A 20,190-nucleotide genomic window follows, 5' to 3' on the forward strand; every position below is an offset into this window, starting at 1 on the left:
GCAGAGAAACGGTTCTATCATTTCATCGCATTCAAGTCTTATGATATTCACATGAACCGGGACCTTCTTGTTGTGATCAATAAATGTTACACGCCAATTTTTTTAATCAATTTGGAGGAGTTTCGTTATACACATGTGACATGTCATGTAATCTTGTTTTATGAAATTTATTTGAAAGACAAAAAAAACTAGTAGCGGATGAGATGTAATGGGTCTACCACTCGCTAATAACATTTTTCTTCTTTTTCGATTTGACATATATATTCTTTTAAAATTAGTAATAATTAATTTGATTGGTGTATTTCATTTTAAAATGATTCCTTATATTGACATAACACAAAACGTGTAAAATTATTATATCTAACCCCATCTTAATCTTTTGTGCGTATATTAAATTAACCTATAACTTAAGTTAGGCAAATACCAAAAGCAGTATAACGTTCTCCAAAAAAGCAAATACCAAATCAGTATAACTTTAAAAAAAAAAAAACATTTCGAACAATATATATCTTTTTCTTAGTGCATGGAGTACGCGTTTACACTTGGAGATGTCCCTACAGGCTCCTCCTTCACAGCACACCAAGTAGCAATCTTATCACATTTTTTTTATAAATTAAGATTATAATTTTATTTAGTGTTAATTTTCTCAGTAACCAATTTTGTGTTTTTGTGTTATGGGCCAGCTTTATAATCAGAAATATATAAACAACTCTACTGGTCAGCTTTTAATTTTTATTTAACTTTTGTTACACCATTACCTTTAAATTTTGAAGTAAAAAATTAAGGAAAACATAAACTTTTACAAAAAAATAGTTTTAAATCTGTAAGTGAAAAAACCTTCTCCCACCAAGTATAATGAAAAAGAGAATCTACGTTTTTATCACACATATACGAGATTATTCTAAATTTTTGAAAATTTAAAATAAAGGTAAGGAAAAAAAGGAAAAATAATCAAAGTGGCCTTAGCTCAGCACTTACACTTTACTTCATTCTGTCTTTTGACTCTTTTTCTCTCTCATTCACAAGTCACACCACCGCTTTATCGAAAAAAGGCGTTCGTCACCTTTTGCGTTTTTCTACTTTCATCCGGAAATGGCGGATTGGGCTCCGGTTCTCGTCGGAGTTGTACTGTTCGTATTGCTCTCTCCCGGTCTCCTCTTCTCGTTGCCTGGTCATCACCGGACGCTAGATTTCGGCGGAATGAAAACCAACGGAAAAGCAATCGCCGTCCACACACTCATCTTCTTCGCTGCTTACACGATCTTGATCCTCGCTGTCAATCTCCACATCACCACCGGCTGATTTAGGTTTTCCGGCGAAATAAAGGTAACCCCCTTATTGGATCTGGGGGAGTTTCAAGAATCTTCTTAGATTTGGATCTCTGTTTTTTTTAGAGCTTTTACTTTTTACTTACGGACATAAACTTGTTGTGTTGTACTGACAGGAAATGTATTATGTTATTTATCGTTAAGGTTGTAACATTGCGATAAAGATGAATGAAAATTGAACCTTTTTGGATCCGTACGAGTAAAGAATCAGAGATTAATGAAAATAAATTGTGGAAACAAGCAAATTACAAAATGTTTTAGACCAGTTGATGTTGTTTGAGTATAAAATGATTGAGTAACGCGAGCTCGTAAATGTTTTATACCAAATAAAGTCTGAACCTTTGTAATTAAAGGTAAGAAATTGAATTTGGGAAAATACAAAATTACAGATTATTTATTTGTATTTTTTGTCACCCTGCTTGAAACACTATGAGCCAAGAATTCAGAGATTAGCAAAATAAGTAGCAGAAAAAGGCAAACTTTGAATACAAATAAGGTCGCCTTTGTTATACTAGAAGATCAGAAATGGATGTGAATTTGTATGGCTATGACCAAGATGGTGAGTATACAGAAGTAAATAATGGCGTGGACCAAAATCGAAATGCCGCTTGTGCTCATGTTACCAAACTCCATCACTCTTGTCCTTGCCGGTAGCTGAAAGAGCAATCCTGGTGAGAGTAGGATGAACAGAGCCACTGCTACAATCACTGGTCCCCAGTCTGCACTCATATCTCCAGTTATCTTCTCTGTACAATGATATGTGTTTGTTTTGTTAGTGTAATAGGTTCTTGCAGATGAAGATGAAAGATAAACCTTAAGAATGGAGAAGCTTGTGATGGTTTTATGTAGAGTTATGGGTTTCTTGGTGGCTAAGGAGAGGAACTGGTTTTAGATGCTAAGCTTTCGTAAGGCTACAAAGGAAAGGTATTGTATTCTTTAAATGGTTTTTTTTTTGCTTCTTTTGTCTTTTTAGTTGTTTTTAAACTTTCTTTATTCTTAAATTTTCAATCAATTGCTTCTTTTATGGTTTCTGTTTTCTATTCTAAGTGACAAATTTAACAACTGCTTTACAGATCGTTCTTGGTACGTGTTTTCTGCTTTTGTTAAAGAATTGCTAAACAAAAAAAAGTAAATGAATGTGTAAAAGATGATTTCATCATTTTTTTTTCATTTTCAAGGGTCTACTTTTTCTTCATAGGTTTAGATTTAGGTTTTTTTTTCTGGTCAGCGAGACTAAGCAGGACTGAATATGGTAGTTTGGTAAGAAATATTGGCTCTGATGATGAACAATGTGAAACTCCTTACTTTCATGTTAGGCTATATGTTTATAACCGATTGAAACTAAATTATACATAAGAAGATGATCATCACTTCACTTTCTTTGATCTATGGTTGAACTCTCTCTTTGGCTTCCAATATTTAATTTTTTTTAGGGTCTCAAGCATGCACTTATAGGTGATGAATATCAAGAACCAAAGAGGACCCTATAATTCCAATGCCCTAAGATATTTCGGCATCTCGGATATGTGTGTCGATCGCAATGTGAAGCAAAGAGTCTGTGTTTGTGTTCTGTAGTAGGAGTTTCTTGACTTAAACGCTTTGCATCATAAAAAGAGTTTTGGGCTCTATGCCAATGTTTCATTTTGATGTGCTCAGGACCACTCCTGAGTGTATATCTTTGTTGATGTTGGACCTTCCCTGCGAGTTTGACCCATCAAGAGCATGTTCTCGCTACTAGTAATAACACAAAAAGTTTGCATCTATAAAATTAAAAAAGAAAGAAAAAAAAATATATATATATATATATCGTAAAGATTAAATATTCTTCTTATTTTACATAAATATATTTAAAATAAATAAATCTGAAAAGAAATTTCTATGTAAACTGATAACTCTTTAATTAATAAAATATTATAATTTATATATTATCAATTTGTAAGAAAAGTTATTGTAAATCGTCGTTCGCTTGTTCATTACAGAAAAAAAAATTGTAAAACGTTGAAACTTCGACCACCACATAAATGTTGAAAACAGTGTTTTTAAAACTGGACTTAACGGCGGTCGAACCAATAACATATACTCGTAGGGGTGGACGTTCGGGTTCGTGTCGGATATTTCGGATTTTCAGTTATTTCGGTATAGAGGTGTAGAATTCGTTCGGGTATTTCTGTACTTCGGGTCGGGTTCGGGTATTTTTAGTTCAGATTCGGTTATTTCGGATCGGGTTCGGATATTTTGATTTTGAAATAAAAAATTAAAATTTTCATTTCTCAAGTTTTTTGTATTTAAAAATATAACTTTCAGTTAACTAATTTTTTATTTTTAATAGATTGAATAGTTAATAGATTTGGACATAACATTTTAAAACTAAAAAGACATTAATTTAGTTATTTTTTAAAAAAATTTGGATGTAACTTTTTGTTAATTTTTTAAATAAAAAACTTGACATGCATTTTAAATGAGTATCAAATTATTTTTTTCGTAATTGTATGTATATCATATGAACTTAAAGTATGTGTAGTATCAATATAAATATTTTATATAAAATGAGAGATGTAAACTAGAAATATAAGGTTAATTATATATATGTTCAGTTATCTTCGGATATCCATTCAGATTCGGGTATTATTTGTTCGGGTTCGGGTATCCAATCTCTTCTTATTCAATACCCGTTCGGGTATTTTGCTACTTCGGTTCAAATTTTTATTCGGTTTTTTCGGATCGGGTTCGGGTGCCACTTCGGATATCGGGTAAAGTACCCACCCCTATATACTCGGGTCAAACTAAATAGGATTTTTTTATAGTCCACTATTATAAATCAAAAATTTAATTATTTTATTCTAAATTTCTCTTAAAATACTATAATAAAGTTTCTGAATATAGCACTGTTACACATAATATTTTGACATTTTCTTATTAAATATATTTTAATATTTATCATTCACAACTATATATCTTTAAAGTTAAGATACTGATTTTTATATGTACTTATCATTTAGTATATATAAATTTATTTTATTATTATTTATATTTGAAAACTTTAATAACTTAATTAAGTTTGTATAAACAAAGTATATATATTTAGATATAATTTTTATCAATCCTACTATATAAAAGGAGCTAAATCATTGGTTCCTAAGCCCTGCCACATGAACAAAAATATTGAGAACCAATCAATATGCCATGTTATCCCGTACTAGATCTGAAATTAAAAAAAAATTTCAACAATTCGCAGCCTATTTGACCCATCTCCTAACCCAATTCCGCCTCTCTTGGTTACGTATTGCTCTCTTCTAAACATGATCACGTGGGCAATTCTGTGGGTCTCATTTTAATTTTTTTTTCCTTTTGTCATCTTAAATTTAAAGCAAAATCCAAAATTCGGAGAATTCGATTTTGTAACGTCGTCCACCACCATCAATATGAACAGCTTCAACTCCATTATGTCATCCATGCTCTTCATCCCCCTTGACTACCTATATAAATTCCCCTGAATCCAAATCTCATCTGGATTAACATTTAGACCCAAAAAAAAAAAAAAATCTCATCTAGTAGCTTCCATGGATGAGAAACAATCAGATTTCCAGCCCCAAAGCTCCGGCAATATCGACCACCGTATTCATGGCTAAGAATCTGAAATCACCACCAAAGCTCCAACTGAATCGACCACCGGTTTCATGGATAAGAAAAAGGGGTTGCTTGGCTCCATCTACAGCCCTGATCCTGCAAAAAATAAGATCTTCAGAGGGCTTGATCTGTTATTTATGGCAAAGAGATATGGCCTGATATTCTATGTCCCTGAATTTCATATTTTTTTTGTATCATCTAACCTAATTCTACACCTCAACATGAATATGTGATACAAGGTGCATAACTCAGAACCGTGTGAGCCGGTTTAAACATTTTCTGAAACGTCGCTCTCAGCCTCTTTAACCTCTTATCTTAATTTTTGTAACACTTTCAAAGTCCTATCCGTTCTTCAAAAACAGAGTTTAGCGTTGAGTTCGACTGGTTCTGGTTCCATTCATCCAAAGAGTTTGAAGCAGGTTGTGTTCTTAAAGGCGATCTGTATGGTGGTTGTGTTGTCGAATAGAATATATTATGCAAATAGTATGGCAATCCAGGGAATATCAAGCCCTATATTAAGTGACGATTTGATTTAATTATTTAAACAGTGTTATTCAAAATCTTGAATGGATCGTTTCTCAGTTTCTCAGTTATGTTGTTGTTGTAGGTAGATCTTCAAGACTCTGCTTTTGAGTTATGTTGATGCAAGTGGGAGCGGTAACGAAATTACGTTCTCTTGAAGCCATACTAATTGCATAATTTATTCTGATATACAAGTACCGTGGGTTGTCTGTTGTGTCCCCAACGCAGGTTTAGTAGCTGAAATATAGTATATCAGTGACAGAAGCATAAAGAAGATCCGCTTCATTACATTGCTGCCGTAAGTAAGCCATCTTTCTCCCCAGATGTGGTGTTCAGTTACTCTGATACACAAGCTCATACTGACCGATATCAGCTAATCAAGAATTACTATGAAGATATATGTGCTTTGGAACAGTCAAATAAAGTAATGAAGTTGAGGGTGATCTTTTTGAGCTCATGTTTGGCATTCCTTCTAGGTCTCAAACTGACGAGACAATGATAGATGTTGCAAAGTCTAAAGACAGCCAAGAGCAGCATGAGCCAGTGAAAGCCAACACCTGTGACTGTTCTCCTGTCTCAATCCTTAAACCGCTAACACTTCCAGAAACACCAAATAAAGAAAGTCCAACTATAGGAAGCTCTTTTGTGCAAGATAAACTGCATCCTGGTGCAGCTATGACTACCGAGGTAATCGGTTGTCTCTCCTTTCTTTTTCCACTGTTCTTGAACTCAAGCCGTATAGGCTTTTCTTTTCACTAAATATAGTTGTAGTTTCTCATAAGTTCGGACTGATGGTGGTCGAGTTACTAAGTATGGGAAAATTAATGGTTCCTAAAGTACCAACTATATGTCTTAAGAAGGCTTTCAAGAGTTTATGACACTATGAGGCTTGAGAAATATAATATACGTAAAGAAAAAATATTCCCCTAACATCTGTTTGTGGTTCTACAGGAAAGAGCTGGTGTCACCACTCAGAAAGGATTTGTTAACGGAGCGTGAAGATAATCATAGTTAGGTTAATGATGTATCAATGGAGCCTAAGGTTGAGTGAGAAGAGGTTGAATTATCTCCCACCAGAAGTTTTGAGCATAACAACTTTGAAGTTTATAGGGTGAATGGCGTCGAGTCTGTGCAGGCTGTGTACTGAACCTGGAGCAAAGAGAAACACTCCCCCTGAGGATGATGGAAATAAAACTACTCAAAACTCAAAGTTACCAGAAGGCAAGGAAAACTACTCTGAAACTATTGCTTTAGGAAGCAAGTTTGGTGGTCAGGTCTCTTATGGTGGAGAGCATAAAGAAGGTATGAATTGTGGCCGAATGATAAATGTGAGCGAAAACAAGACTGTAAGGGTGGTTAACTCGAACGAGGGTGAAGATGGATCGTTTTTCACATTCAGAACGGTATCTGCAACCTGTAAAGCCCATTGCAAAGCATGTTCCACTGATAATACAAGTCGGTGAATGTAACTCTTGGAATGATTCTCGAATTTTCTATGGCAATGATTCATTTTATGTTCTTTTTAGGCTTCATCAAGTAAGGGCGACAAAACAACTTCTCAAGTTCCTCAAATTTCAACTCATTTCAAACCACAGATCTGCTGTTTATCTTTTAACAAAAATTCAATATTCAGAATACCAAATAAATGTAATCCCTGAAAAATCATTTTCTACTTACTATCCTTTTTATTTCTTAACAGAAAAATCAGACCACACAAAAGTCACAAAAAATATAATTGTCGTACAAACAAATAGTTTGACCACCATCCCATAAATACTTTGAAAGTAAACATCAAAATTAACCACCATCTCAGCACCACAAAATCTGAATACATACTTCTATTATCAACAATATTAACATCACACATATCAAACACTTAACTGCACAATTAACTTTATCCAAACTATTTTTGAACTCTCTTTTCTTGATTGCATATTTTTTTAATAAATAATGAATAATGACTTGTGAAGTTAAGGTACTCTCCTTTCCAAGCATGTGTTGTGTTTTCGTTCTTTATAAGTTGGGTTTTAAATTTTAAATACATAAAGACTATATTGTGAACTACAACACTATTTTACATTATATTATGTTTGCATCTTTTCTTTTGTTGTCGACGACTAAATGAATAAAAACGCAAGTGGACTATTAACTTGGATCACACGACAGCAATAATAATTTGCTTTTTTAATAGTATAAATTATTATTGGTTTCCACGACTATTTGTCAGGTGCACATTAAAATTTTCAACACATATCTTATATGTACTTCGTAATTGTTAAATCTTTAATGTAATCATCACCATAAAATCAACAATTTCTAGATAGCATCACTCACAGCTAATTAATTTACATATACTCTCGATCAATCAGTGGTGAAGGCAGTAAAAAGAATATGTATCAGTGGCACACAAATGACCTACATGCTTAAGTGTTTGCTCAATCAAGACAAAAATAACACAATCAAGCACATGCATATTAGAAATTTTTTGAAACATTTTCCGAGCTACACAAAGGCGGTAAGATCACCACCAACTGTCCGGTCACGGTATCCTAACCTACAATTTTGTTTTTGAAAATATTTTCACTACATTTTTGGTCCGTTAAAGGCCCAAAAACACTTACACCTACCGTACACATTATTATGGCTAATCACAAATTAGATAAATAGAAAAACAGAAATACCTTACAAAATTAGATTTATAATCATTATTTGAAAATAAATAACATATAAATAAACTTCACCGCATAAATGACTATGTTAAGCAACTAATAAACAACACCAACCGCAAAAAAAAGAGCACAATTCATAACACACCTCAACCCTACTACAATTCAAATCTTTGAAAATCAATGACCACAGGAAAAAAAAAACAAACTTTACAAACATGGTATCACATTCATTCACTGAGAGAGCAACAATGTCTACTACCCCACGTTTGCGCGGAGGCTCAGCCACTAATATTATTAAAAGAGGATCGTTCCTAAATCCTAATATTTACTCCTGTTACCATGACATATTACTTAAAATGCCATCATCCTTTTAAAGATAATATTTGCCCTTAATAATGTTAGAATGGTAAGAGTACCAATCCTAGAAACCCTAAATGGATCTCTTATCTTTTTTAAAATTTTTTTTAATTGTAAAAGTGAATTAAGATACTGGATTAAGAGATCCGAAAAATTACGTGTTTCATTGCAAGTCTCTTATCGAAGAGTTCTTAAAAAAAAATTGAGTAAACAAACTACTCTCAAGGTCATACATGTATATGGAGATAATCAAACATACAGGGCAAGAATAAGTCTCTCTCTCTCTTTCTCAATCTGCATCACCAAGACCATCTTTTCCATCGCCTCTCTTTGTGATTTCCGTGAAATGAGAGTTTGGTTTCTTCTTCTGCGACGATGCCGTCTCTGCGTTTCTCCTCAGAACAGCTCCAGGTGATGGATACGGTCGCTGTTGAAACAGAGGACCCTGCAATACACACACACACACACACACACATCTCATTAATTTAGGAACTAGATTTCTTGAGAAGGTGCAACTATTTATGAAGTATGTGGCATTAACCCCAGTACAGTGAGCGCAGTAACATTCTCACCAATCAAATGGCGTCTTCCTACGTCCATCTTATCTCATCAGTGTTCTCTACGTCCATCTCATTAATTTAGGAACCAGACAAAGACACCATTTGATTGGTGAGGAAGATGATTTAAAAGTGTTGTCGAGATACTTGATCAAATCAAAACTCTCCCCTATGATTTTGCCATTGTGCTCATGTGCTGGCACCTGCAATGAGAATTAAGTAACTAACTTGGAAACATTTTAGGAAGATGTGAATTAATAATAATGGATAACAGGCTTTGTAACCTTGTTTTCAGGATAGACTTTCTCCTTGTACCAAGCAGGCCTATTCCCAAGATCCAAAGGAACAAGTTTAATCTTTTCTTGCAGACCCTACAACAATCCAAAACAAAAACCCAAAATCTTACAAATACAATTTGGCATGCAAGACATGGAACGTTAATTACTTTCTCAATCCAAGAAAGAAGATAGTTGAGTTGTAATAATACCTTGAAATTTCTGGTGATCCAAACACGTTGAGCATATGGGCAACCGTAGCTTGTGTACAATCTTTACCAAAACAATATAATCAAAATCACAAAAAAAAAGCCTCAAGACAACTATATAAAGACATAAGGATGAGATGAAGAACCTTGTGGTTCCGTCGAACAGAGCGGGTGGATCTGCTGTAGTATCGAGTGAAGCTGGACGATGCTCTAAAAAACTGTGGATCAAAAACATCAACTCATCAAGATAAACCAATTACGGAACTATCATCGAGAAGAATAAGAAGAAGCTTACAAAGGAGAAGCCATGGATGAAATGTATTACGGAGCTCTCTGATTCTACAACAACTTAAAAGAATCTGATCATGTATTACGGCTCTGTTTACGGCGGTCCCGTCTCCCCGGAGCAGATTCAGGTGGCCAATCCGGATATCGAGTCTCTTGATGTCGGTACGAGTCTTGTGATTCCTTTGCCGTGTGATTGCTTTAATGGAACGGAGAGAGAGGAGACCGACAGAGACGCGGAGTTGCCGAGGAGATCATCAGATCGTTGAGAGATGAAGAAATAGCCGTCGGAGTCGTCGACGAAATCGAAGAAGGGAGAGAGACACGGTTTGCTTCTGAACACCCACAACACAACACGTGTCTCAAAAGACGGTGTCTTCCTTCCCCTAATTAAGATACGTTTGCTCTTAATTAACCCAATTTTCATTTTTTTTTAAATTCAACTAATGCTAAGATACGGGAGTTGCATACTGCGATAATGATAATTAACCACTTCTTTTGATAATGACTAACTATTCCACCTATACAATCATTATTAATAAGGACACTTATGCAACCCAAATACAAATCCACTTTCAATAATATTTGTTAGTTTTAGACAAAAATAATAATATTATTTGTTAGCTGAATAATATATAGTTATAAATATTTGTTATTATCTTGATATAAAATTACCCAACAGCCCATGAGTAAAAATCAGTAATAATATACAGTTTTCAAATCATATTAAAATTTAAACCAATAAAATAAAAATTCATGAATCAATTAAAAATAATAATAAATAATAAATAACTGTTCTATAAGAGAATCAAATTAAGTAATTGTATGCATAAAATAACATGGATTCACGGATTCTAAAATTATATTTTGTGGGTTACTCTATTAAACCTAAGCACGAGCGTTTGGAACTTTGGATTTGGTTTGGTTTGATTCTTTTTAGGATAAGTTTCTTTGGATTTTAGACAGTTGGATCTAACTAGGTATTTAAAGTTTTGATCAGTTTCTTTTGAGTGCTCACTTGTTTTGAATCTATAATTAAAACACACATAAAATATTTATAATTTTTGGGTTCATAGCGGGTTCGGATTCTATTTAGAACCCGAAAACACCCAAAACACCGAAATACTCAAACACATCAAAATTTATCATATTCATCTAAACTTTTGCAAAATAACTAATAATAAACTACTAATAATTTTTATTAAACATTTTCAAACTCTAAACTTTACATTTAAATCTTAATCTTACTTGAAAATATTACAAAATAATAATAACAATTAAAAAATACATTACAACTTAATAATAAATTAAAATATATAAAGATAAAACACGTGGAATCATAGTCTTAGATATTCATGTTCTTGGGTCGGGTATGAATCAATTCTTATTGGCATGAGTATATTGAGTCAGTTTTTTTCGGTTCTATTTCTTTTGAGTAAAAGAATTTTAGACCAAACTAAGTACTTATAAATTTTTATTCGATTTCAGGTTGGTTTCAAGTTGAATTTTTGGATCCGAGTAAAATGCTCAAGCTTAATTAAACATGTAAAGTATCAATCAAATAAAATAAGTATTTAACAAACATATTAAGTCATTTTTATTATAAAAGTTTTAACAAAATTTGACTAATATGGAACTGGTTAACAATATAAATAATTCAAACCAATTTAACAAATTTTAAAATAAAATTAAAACTAATGCGAAACAGGTCAAATTAAGAATAAATTTAATTAACCTAATAAAATAAATTAATTAAATTATAGAAATAATTTAAAAATATATCCATTAGGTAAGAAATCATTTTTTGTTTTATAAAATTTTATGTTAAATCAAAAATAATTATGCGCTTTGAAAGCTCAGGTCAAATCTAGTTTTATGTTATTCAATTGACCTGAACTCAGCCTAACCATATTAACCCATCATCCAAACGTTTTTTTCAGTTTGGTTATCAGTTCAGTTTTAAAAACACTAGTTAAATGAAAATAAAACACTGTAAAATACTAAATGAATTAGGAAAAGAAAGATCTGAACTTAACCAAAAACACACAATATTTGAATTTCGTTCTTAATCGAGTTTGCAATATACTAAATGAATTATGAACCAAACATTTTACAATTAGACCATGTATCAAAACTAGAAAGGACTCCGAAAGTCTTTCAATACTTGGTGGACAGCAAAATTGGAGTTTAAAAAGTCGCCGCCGGTCAGTGTAAAAAGTCAAAAACGCGTTAAACTGAATATTCGTTGGTGCGGCTGAGGCTTTCATATTATCTTCTCTACTTATAAAATACCATTTCACGAAACGTAACAAAGAAAATCAGTTTTAAAATGGCAAATTATAAATCATGTGTAACTGCTCTTTTTCTGTCTTTACTTCTCTGTCTTTCCTCTCAAGTCGGTGTCGCCGAGGCCAACCGCTCCACACGTTAGTTTATATATTCGTCTACGCATATAAATATAACTTACACTTATTTTCAACTATTCAAGTTACTATATAGATTGTTTTATATAAAGAGATGTGCTCCGACAATGATGCTCATTTCATTTTTTTTTTAATTGTAGTCACTACCAAGTCTTCGGATACCCGATGCGCGAGAAACCCACCAAGTAAATTCCAGAGCCAGAATTCAAAACATATACATATTAGTTCGAATATATTGTTTGTACACAATTATGATTCAATTTATAAATGTTAAGATGATTCAAATTTTCAGGGCGTTACTGACCCTTTAAAGCTCAGTACCTTAATGTTAAGTTTTATTTAAAGAACCTGACGTTAACTAATCATATGATCTTTCATTGATTTTTTTAAATTTTTCTTTTCATATTGTTCCAGGTCAGTACCGGCGAGGATGTTCCAGCGCCCCTCCCATGACGGGCACACGTGCGAACCACTCTCACTCAACCAAAGGAAAAGGTCCATAAGTGATGATGAACTTAAGTTTAATCAAGAAGTGATGGGGAGTTGAAGAAAAATATGTTTCAAGGGAATGTCGAATAATCAAGTTTATATACTGTTGTGTAATTGTTAAAAGTCTTAACATGGAATAAATGTTTAAATAATCAGAGATAAGCTATTCCAAATTATATGTGGATTTAAACACAAAATTAAATAATTATATGTACACTTTTGAATAAATAAAAATATGACTTTTGACTTAAAAATGTAACTATATATAATGATAAATTCGTTTGTTTGAAAAAAAGATGTGTAATCTAAAAATATGGTCTTTTATTTATTATCTTGCAGTTGTTCACAATACGAAGCTCACTACCCTTGAGAAAGATGGTTCAAAGTTGAAGTGAGACGTTTTGCCATTGTTTGTAATAATATGTTGACGTTTGTTTTTTGCTTAAATGGCATGTTTGATTTGATTTGATTTGATCGCAAGTGTGATTGTAATCTCTTTGCCCTTTGAATTCCTTGGAATACCTAAGTTGACATTGGTGTGATCCTTAGATTGGCTATGGCCTCTGAGAGGAATCCTCTTTAAAAATGATCACGATCTCTGTTCCCCAAGTCTGAACACAATGCATGATTGGCAACTAACTGCCTCTGAACAGTTTTAGTGAAGGCAAAATTATAGGGAAAAATCACAATTTTTTTTTGTCAGCTACCCAATTAACTAGATCAAGTGGTGTCTAGACGAATTGATTTTCTGGGGAGCATCTCTGTCTGTCCGGGTCTGATCTATATGGGAAAAATACAGCCTCTGGTTCTAGCCTCCTTTGACTCAGGCTCATATCTTCAAAATCATCATGTAATCGCTGAAGCATGTCGATATCCGTCGCGAAGGTTGGCCAATCTTCCGGGTTTGTAGTCATGTCCACTAGGTCCGAGCAGTCCGTCTCGAAACGTATCGAGGTAACCCTCTTATCTCTAATACATGAGACTGCCCAAAGTAGACCTTCCATCTCGGCATGTAAGGCTGAGAGGCTCCTAGCGCATGCCCGTCGTCCAAAAACTTCATTTCCCATTTGGTCCTTAAGACTCCACCCTAGGCTACTAACACTGCCATTATTGATCCATGATGCATCAATTTGACAGGTAGGGATTCGGGGTATCCTAGGAGGCGTCTCTACCACTGTAGTAGAAAAGTCATCATGGTTCTCGTCTGCTTGTTCTTCTTCATTAGCCTTCCTCCAACACTCTGCCTCGAGGGAAGCATGTTGGAGAGTATCAATCAGGGAACGACTTTTCCATTAAAGAGTTTGTCATTCCTCGCCTTCCAAATGTACCAACAGATCCATGGGAAGGTATCGAATTGTGGTCTCAACGGAGCCACCTCTTTTCTCTTCCAAAACAGAAAGTTCATGTTTTGATATATAGATATACTCGGAAGTCACCCGGAAGGGACGGATAGTCCGATAAAGCCCAAACTTGCAGGGCTGGAGGGCATTCAAAAAGGAGATGATTAATGGACTCCTCTGGGCCAGCACATTTAGGACAACTCCTATCGGTGCCCAAGTGTCTATATGTGAGCCTTTATGTCGTCGCCACACAGCCGGAAATAGCTTGCCATAAGAAATGCTGAGAGGCTCCTAGCGCATGCCCGTCGTCCAAAAACTTCATTTCCCATTTGGTCCTTAAGACTCCACCCTAGGCTACTAACACTGCCATTATTGATCCATGATGCATCAATTTGACAGGTAGGGATTCGGGGTATCCTAGGAGGCGTCTCTACCACTGTAGTAGAAAATTCTTCATGGTTCTCGTCTGCTTGTTCCTCTTCATTAGCCTTCCTCCAACACTCTGCTTCGAGGGAAGCATGTTGGAGAGTATCAATCAGGGAACGACTTTTCCATTAAAGAGTTTGTCATTCCTCGCCTTCCAAATGTACCAACAGATCCATGGGAAGGTATCGAATTGTGGTCTCAACGGAGCCACCTCTTTTCTCTTCCAAACAGAAAGTTCATGTTTTGATATATAGATATACTCGGAAGTCACCCGGAAGGGACGGATAGTCCGATAAAGCCCAAACTTGCAGGGCTGGAGGGCATTCAAAAAGGAGATGATTAATGGACTCCTCTGGGCCAGCACATTTAGGACAACTCCTATCGGTGCCCAAGTGTCTATATGTGAGCCTTTATGTCGTCGCCACACAGCCGGAAATAGCTTGCCATAAGAAATGCTTCATCTTGCTTGGCGCCTTAAGCTTCCACAAATGGCTCAGAAGAGGTGTGATGCTCGGTTCTGGGACATCAGTTTGTAGAAGGCCCAGTTTGGTCAGTTGGAGTAAGTCATACCCAGATTTAATTGTATATACTTCTGATTTTGTGTGGTTCCAAACATATCCATCTGTAGCAAAGGAATGAGAAGGTTTTAATCCTAGTATCAAGGGGATATCTTCTGGGTGAAAGAATTCCCGCAAAAGTTGGGTATCCCACTCCTTGGTATCATTTCTAATAAAGGACTGAACAAGAAGTTGGGGTAATCTGTAAACTATGTGATCTGCAGGTCTAGGTGGTCGAGCTACCAAATCTGGGACCCAAGGGTCACTCCATACTCTCGTATCCCGGCCTGTTCCAATTGTTCTTCGCAGGCCCGATATAAGCAAAGGTTTTGCTGCCATGATACTACGCCATCCATATGATGGTGAGTATATCCACCGGTTTTCCAGGGGAGAAGTATGGTTGTAGTATCTTCCTTTTAGAACTCGCGCCAACAGAGAATTTGGATAGTGTATCAATCGCCACAATTGTTTCGCAAGAAATGCTATATTGAAATCATGGAGATCTCGAAAACCTAGTCGCAATTAAAACTATGAAAATATAAAAAGCAAACACTTCAAACCCCGGTGCTCAAGCACACACACTTCAAACCATCAAATATTTTACAGATTAAACTTTACTTATTTTTTTACCACTGAATAAACAGTACCGGTCACATTTTTACGTGGTAAAAAAGTAAGTTAATTTCAAGATTTAATGTGCTAGTATAATTGATTTGAAGTGTGAGTACTTGAGCACAAAGGTTTAAAATGTTACATTTTTACACTTTCATGGCTAATATAATTTGATTTGAAGTGTGAGTACTTGACCAAAAAGCAAACGGTATCGGATTATTGTGTTTTTAATCATCTACTCTTGATTTACTGTTTTTGTTCATGGAAGACATTAGAAACCCAATCTGTTTTTAAAATCTTTAATTCGAACTACTTTGATCCATTTCTCTATTTCAACGGTCGACTACAAACATGAGACCTTGATGTGTCTCTTGCCTGCAAGATTCAAAGGTTACTCCAACCTCAAAGACCTTGTACCTAGCATTTGAACTCGAAGATGTCCCAAAAAAATATAAGACTATTAGCTGTATTCCAAGCCAAGCAAAGCACTACTAGCGAAACTTATATATCCTTTTACTGCAACATCAATGCGGGACTCTTTCCACATATCTAGAACACAAATAATTTATGGATACATTCACTAGATATCCTATGAGGCTATGACTGATAAAAACATTAATGCTAAGAAAAAAGAGAAGCAAAGAGAATCAGGATCAGAAACCTTAACATAGTTTTTCAAGCTCACAAACATAACTTGAACTTAAAGTAGAACACAAAAAGGAACAAATAAAAACTCTTACTAAACTTGATTAATCTTCAGGATCAAAAGGTCTGTTGTCAAAATCTTCTCTGTCTTCAGCTATGTCAGGGCAATACCTTTGAGACAAAATCTCAACTTGTTCCGCAAACGTTTTGCTTCCAGGTATTCCGATATGATTCGCCATCTGGTTCCACCGACTCCTACAAACATCTCCATCTCTATTATCCAACAGATTATCCCAATCCACGTCGTCCACGCAAGCAGCATCCAGATTCGTAAGCTCGTCCAAGAGCCTATAGTCATCCACGTTAGCCCATATCCCCTTTGCCACCATCGGTGACGTCAACTGATCATACCATTTCATGCAGCAGACGGCATGATCCCTTGTTCCGAGCTCGTCGCTTATGGCCATCCAAGGGATGTTATCTCTCAGCATCCCATGTTTCGAGTGTTTCTCTTTGAACACTTTAATCCTAAGGTCTTTGTTGACAAGATCAAAGAGGCTTTGGTACTCCTTCATGGACCAGTGTCCTCTCTTCTTGGACGCCAATCTAATCCTCCTCCAAGCGTCTTTCACATGGTTCCTGTGTTTCCCCATGGCATCCGCGAGAACTTTCCAGTCGTTGCCACGTTTCTTTTGGTGCTGTACAACGAGTTCCAAATCCTCTTTGGTCCAAACTCCTTTAGATCCTTCTTCAAATAAGGTATGTGCACGATAGTAGACACCAGTGTATGGCCTCCAAGGCAAAGCAGTGGCTATCTCTTTCCAGCAGCCTCTGACTTGTTTGTGTGCCTTGCAGTTCATAACCATGTTAATCCCTTCGTCTCCTAAAGCATGGTTATCAACGTATTCCAATACAGATTTCTTGATCAGCTCGTCTTCTTCTTCTGTAAAACGCTTACCCCTCACCAGGTCAACTTTTTCTTCTTCTTCTTCTTCATCTTCATCGCTTTCTTCTTCAGACTCAGCAGGAAAAACTTCAACTTGGTCGGAAAAGTTTACCTTTTTAGCGCTTTTAGGTGATGGGGTGGTCAGAACTTCATCACTCTTACTACCCTTTTGCTTCTTCCTCCTTTTTTCCTTGTTTACTTCAGCCTCTGGATCTTCACTTTGCTTCTTCTTCTTCTTCTTCTTACTTTTCTTCTTTGCAATTTCCGGAGAGTTCAAGTCGTTTTCTTCAGCCTCAGTTTGTGTCTTATCTGCATCCTCCGTAGAGTCTTTGTGGTTTCCATCAACCTCTGGAGCTTCATTTTGCTTCTTCTTCATTTTCTTCTTTGAAGACTTGTTCAAGTCAGCCTCTGAATTCTCAGTTTCTCTCTTCTCTGCATCTTCAGTAGAGTCCTTGTTGTCTTCTTCAACCTCAGGGTCATCACAATGCTTCTTCTTCCTTTTCTTCTTAGACTTGTTCAAGTCAGCCTCTGGATCCTCAGTTTGTGCCTTCTCTGCATCTTCAGTAGAGTCCTTGTTGCCTTCTTCAACCTCTAGATCATCCGTTTGCTTCTTCTTCCTTTTCTTCTTAGACTTCTTCGAGTCAGCCTCTGGATCCTCAGTTTGTGCGTCCTTGTTGCCTCCTTCAACCTCTGGATCATCAATTTGCTTATTCTTTCTCTTCTTCTTTGGATCTTTGGCAGATTTCTTCAAGCCAGCCTCTGGATTCTCCGTGTGTAACTGATAAGCATCTTTAGTGCAGTCATTGTTGTTAACTTCAACCTCTGAAACCTCTCTTTGCATCTTCTCCTTACTTTTCTTCTTCGAGCTGTTTTCTGAATCAGCAATTGTTTTCTTCTTCTTAGTCTTAGGCTTGTGTGCTGTATCATCAGCATCATCAACACGCTTTCTCTTTCCCTTATCTCTCTTACCATCATCATCATCAGTGGTGGCCAGTGCTTTCTCAGTGACTCCTATCTCCTCATCACCACCAGATACCTTCTTGTGCTTCTTCGATTTCTTTCCACCATCATCAGAATCAGAATCAGGTTTTTCAACACTTGCTTTCTTCTTCATAGAGTTGGGCTCTGCGAGGGTTCCTTGAGATTGAACCGCAACCTTACTCGTCGTCGTCCTCTCTTCATCCGTGTCAGAATCCGGCGAATCTAACTTGAAGAAATTCGCCGCTATAACCATTTCAATTCGCCGTGACCTTCCCTCAAATCCGAATTTAGGGATTGAGAAAAGCAAAAACGCGAGACGCTTCCAGTTTTTTTTTGTGGCGGCTTCGGTGATAGAGAGAAGAGTAAGGGTTTATTTTGATTTGAGATTGGGCCCTCCAAGCCGTGGGCTTACGTCAAAGGCCCAATAATACTTTATTTTCCGGTACGCCGCCTATTTAGATTCTTGTTTCACACTGATGAGTTACTAGCATGTTTACTGGTGATTCGGGGCTTGAGAACCATTAGTATGTAGTACTGCATCTACTGACCCTGTCTACTTCTGCTGTTTTTCTTACTGCCACTCTTCTTAAAGGAAGGCGTAGTAGACGCTGCTGATGCGGCAAACCTCAATACAAGTTTAGTTTAGATACCATCAGATGATCTAAATACCGTTTAAATAAATCGTGCGTTCTTGTTGAATTTTTATTGTGTTTGTTTTTGTTTTTGTAAAGTGAGTGTTGAAAAAAGCAAGCTTAAAAATAAAATAAATTGTTAACTTTAGCCGCTTTTAACTAGGTCAAAAAGGTTTTACTCCCCACCTTGAATATCTGCGGGACTCGCGAGAGGAGAGGAGAGGAGAGGAAATAAAAAACAAGTTTAGTAATTTTATTTTACTTTCTGTCAACATGGATCCAAATCTCTTAAACCCTTCAGAGACAGAAACAGAGGTTAAGAAGGTTCTCAACAACACTGTAGAAGGAAAGAGGAAGTGGAAACAGAAGGAGAAGAAGGGGAAGGAAGGGCATGAGATTCAGACCAAATCGAGAAAAGATCGACACCTTAAAGTGGAAGGACGCGGTGGAAGAGTTAGGTTGCCTCCTCTGTGTGCTGCCAGGATTTTTCAACTGACTCGAGAGTTAGGTCACAAAACCGACGGCGAGACTCTCCAGTGGCTTCTCCGCCACGCTGAGCCGTCGATTATCTCCGCCACCGGTACTGGAATCAAACCCGCCACCGACTCCGTTTCTCAACCTCCTCCTCACGCCGTCGATTTGAACCTAGACGGAGGTTCAAGGTCCCAACTTGCAAATGGGTTTTGGGAAAATGAGACTGGGTTTGGTATTGTTGGAGCCAATCCTACAGGAGGAGGATTTGATTTGAACTGTGGAATTGGGTTTCTTGGGTTTGATTTCAATGGCTCTTCAGACATGGGTTTTGAGAACAATCAAATGCCTCAAGTTGGGGTTTTGAATCCGCGGATTTATCAGCAAATCGGTCAAGAACACGCTAAGGTGCTTCAGCATCATTATCATCATCCACATGAAGCTCAGCAAGAGAACGCAGACAAACAAGGGTCTTAAAGCTTGAACCTTTAGTGGTTCTCTTTACTTAGATATGCATATATAGTTTGTGAGATGTCTGAGATATATGCTTTTGGTGGAATCTCAAGCTTAGTATAGCTTTTAGGGAATGCATTTTGTGGCAAAATGTGCTTATTTTATAGCTTAGTTTGCTTAAACTCTCTCTAATCAATGGCTTTGATGTACTTAATCACGTTATAAAGTTACTAAGTAGGTTTTGCTCCTTAAAAGTGCACTGAATTGAGGCTTATCTGCATAATCGATCACTTTGTTTGTTGATTGAATTTGGTTGCACAAAGGGAAGTTTTCGAAATCAGGTCATAACTTGAATAGAAATTTTAAGTTACCGGGTATGATTGGGA

At 36.1% G+C, this 20,190-nt stretch overlaps 4 protein-coding genes and 1 non-coding gene across 16 annotated transcripts; 2 read left to right on the forward strand and 3 right to left on the reverse strand.

Annotated features, from left to right (window-relative positions):
• Positions 1-1,628: 1,628 nt before the first annotated feature.
• On the reverse strand, positions 1,629-2,235 carry LOC103864043. The gene has a single exon (XM_009141806.3). The coding sequence runs from the start codon at positions 2,055-2,057 to the stop codon at positions 1,848-1,850; it is 210 nt and encodes a 69-aa protein (XP_009140054.1). The 5' UTR covers positions 2,058-2,235; the 3' UTR covers positions 1,629-1,847.
• A 1,641-nt stretch (positions 2,236-3,876) lies between these two features.
• On the forward strand, positions 3,877-7,069 carry LOC103864044. Of its 2 annotated transcripts, XR_001958161.2 has the most exons (3): positions 3,877-5,612; positions 5,706-6,164; positions 6,429-7,069. It is a non-coding gene; the product is annotated as an uncharacterized LOC103864044 (transcript). The 2 variants fall into 2 exon arrangements; XR_004457338.1 differs by having other exon boundaries at positions 3,877-6,164.
• Positions 7,070-8,646: 1,577 nt separating this feature from the next.
• LOC103864045 (glutathione S-transferase L3) lies at positions 8,647-11,795 on the reverse strand. 2 transcript variants are annotated; one of them, XR_632163.3, is made up of 6 exons: positions 9,840-11,795; positions 9,691-9,762; positions 9,548-9,608; positions 9,345-9,431; positions 9,045-9,263; positions 8,647-8,948 (listed from the first exon to the last, which is right to left on the reverse strand). XR_632163.3 is itself a non-coding variant. In XM_009141809.3 (6 exons), exons 1-5 carry the CDS (start codon positions 9,851-9,853, stop codon positions 9,123-9,125), a joined length of 375 nt encoding a protein of 124 aa, XP_009140057.2. In that variant the 5' UTR covers positions 9,854-11,785; the 3' UTR covers positions 8,647-8,948; positions 9,076-9,122. The 2 variants fall into 2 exon arrangements, 1 of the variants encoding a protein (XP_009140057.2); XM_009141809.3 differs by having other exon boundaries at positions 9,076-9,263; positions 9,840-11,785.
• A 4,370-nt stretch (positions 11,796-16,165) lies between these two features.
• On the reverse strand, positions 16,166-18,613 carry LOC103864046 (RNA polymerase I termination factor). Of its 10 annotated transcripts, none has more exons than XM_033289786.1 (3): positions 17,956-18,613; positions 17,659-17,856; positions 16,166-17,538 (listed from the first exon to the last, which is right to left on the reverse strand). In XM_033289786.1, exons 1-3 carry the CDS (start codon positions 18,499-18,501, stop codon positions 16,426-16,428), a joined length of 1,857 nt encoding a protein of 618 aa, XP_033145677.1. In that variant the 5' UTR covers positions 18,502-18,613; the 3' UTR covers positions 16,166-16,425. The 10 variants fall into 10 exon arrangements, with proteins under 10 accessions (XP_033145677.1, XP_033145679.1, XP_033145678.1 ...); XM_033289788.1 differs by having other exon boundaries at positions 17,659-17,736; positions 17,956-18,612; XM_033289787.1 differs by adding an exon at positions 17,857-17,886 and having other exon boundaries at positions 16,166-17,736; positions 17,986-18,611.
• A 224-nt stretch (positions 18,614-18,837) lies between these two features.
• On the forward strand, positions 18,838-20,068 carry LOC103864047 (transcription factor TCP6). Its single transcript, XM_009141813.3, has one exon. It carries the CDS (start codon positions 19,154-19,156, stop codon positions 19,826-19,828), a length of 675 nt encoding a protein of 224 aa, XP_009140061.1. The 5' UTR covers positions 18,838-19,153; the 3' UTR covers positions 19,829-20,068.
• Positions 20,069-20,190: the final 122 nt, after the last annotated feature.

Source organism: Brassica rapa, chromosome A04, assembly GCF_000309985.2.
Source record: "Brassica rapa cultivar Chiifu-401-42 chromosome A04, CAAS_Brap_v3.01, whole genome shotgun sequence".
Lineage (NCBI taxonomy): Eukaryota > Viridiplantae > Streptophyta > Magnoliopsida > Brassicales > Brassicaceae > Brassica > Brassica rapa.

Coding starts and splice junctions, on each gene's coding strand:
- LOC103864046 (XM_009141810.3), bottom strand. CDS start 18,501: ATGGTTATAGCGGCGAATTTCTTCAAGTTAGATTCGCCGGATTCTGAC.
- LOC103864043 (XM_009141806.3), bottom strand. CDS start 2,057: ATGAGTGCAGACTGGGGACCAGTGATTGTAGCAGTGGCTCTGTTCATC.
- LOC103864047 (XM_009141813.3), top strand. CDS start 19,154: ATGGATCCAAATCTCTTAAACCCTTCAGAGACAGAAACAGAGGTTAAG.
- LOC103864045 (XM_009141809.3), bottom strand. Junction 9,609..9,690: donor CTGTTCGACGGAACCACAAG/GTTCTTCATCTC, acceptor GTTTTGGTAAAG/ATTGTACACAAGCTACGGTT. Junction 9,264..9,344: donor AAGTCTATCCTGAAAACAAG/GTTACAAAGCCT, acceptor TTCTCATTGCAG/GTGCCAGCACATGAGCACAA.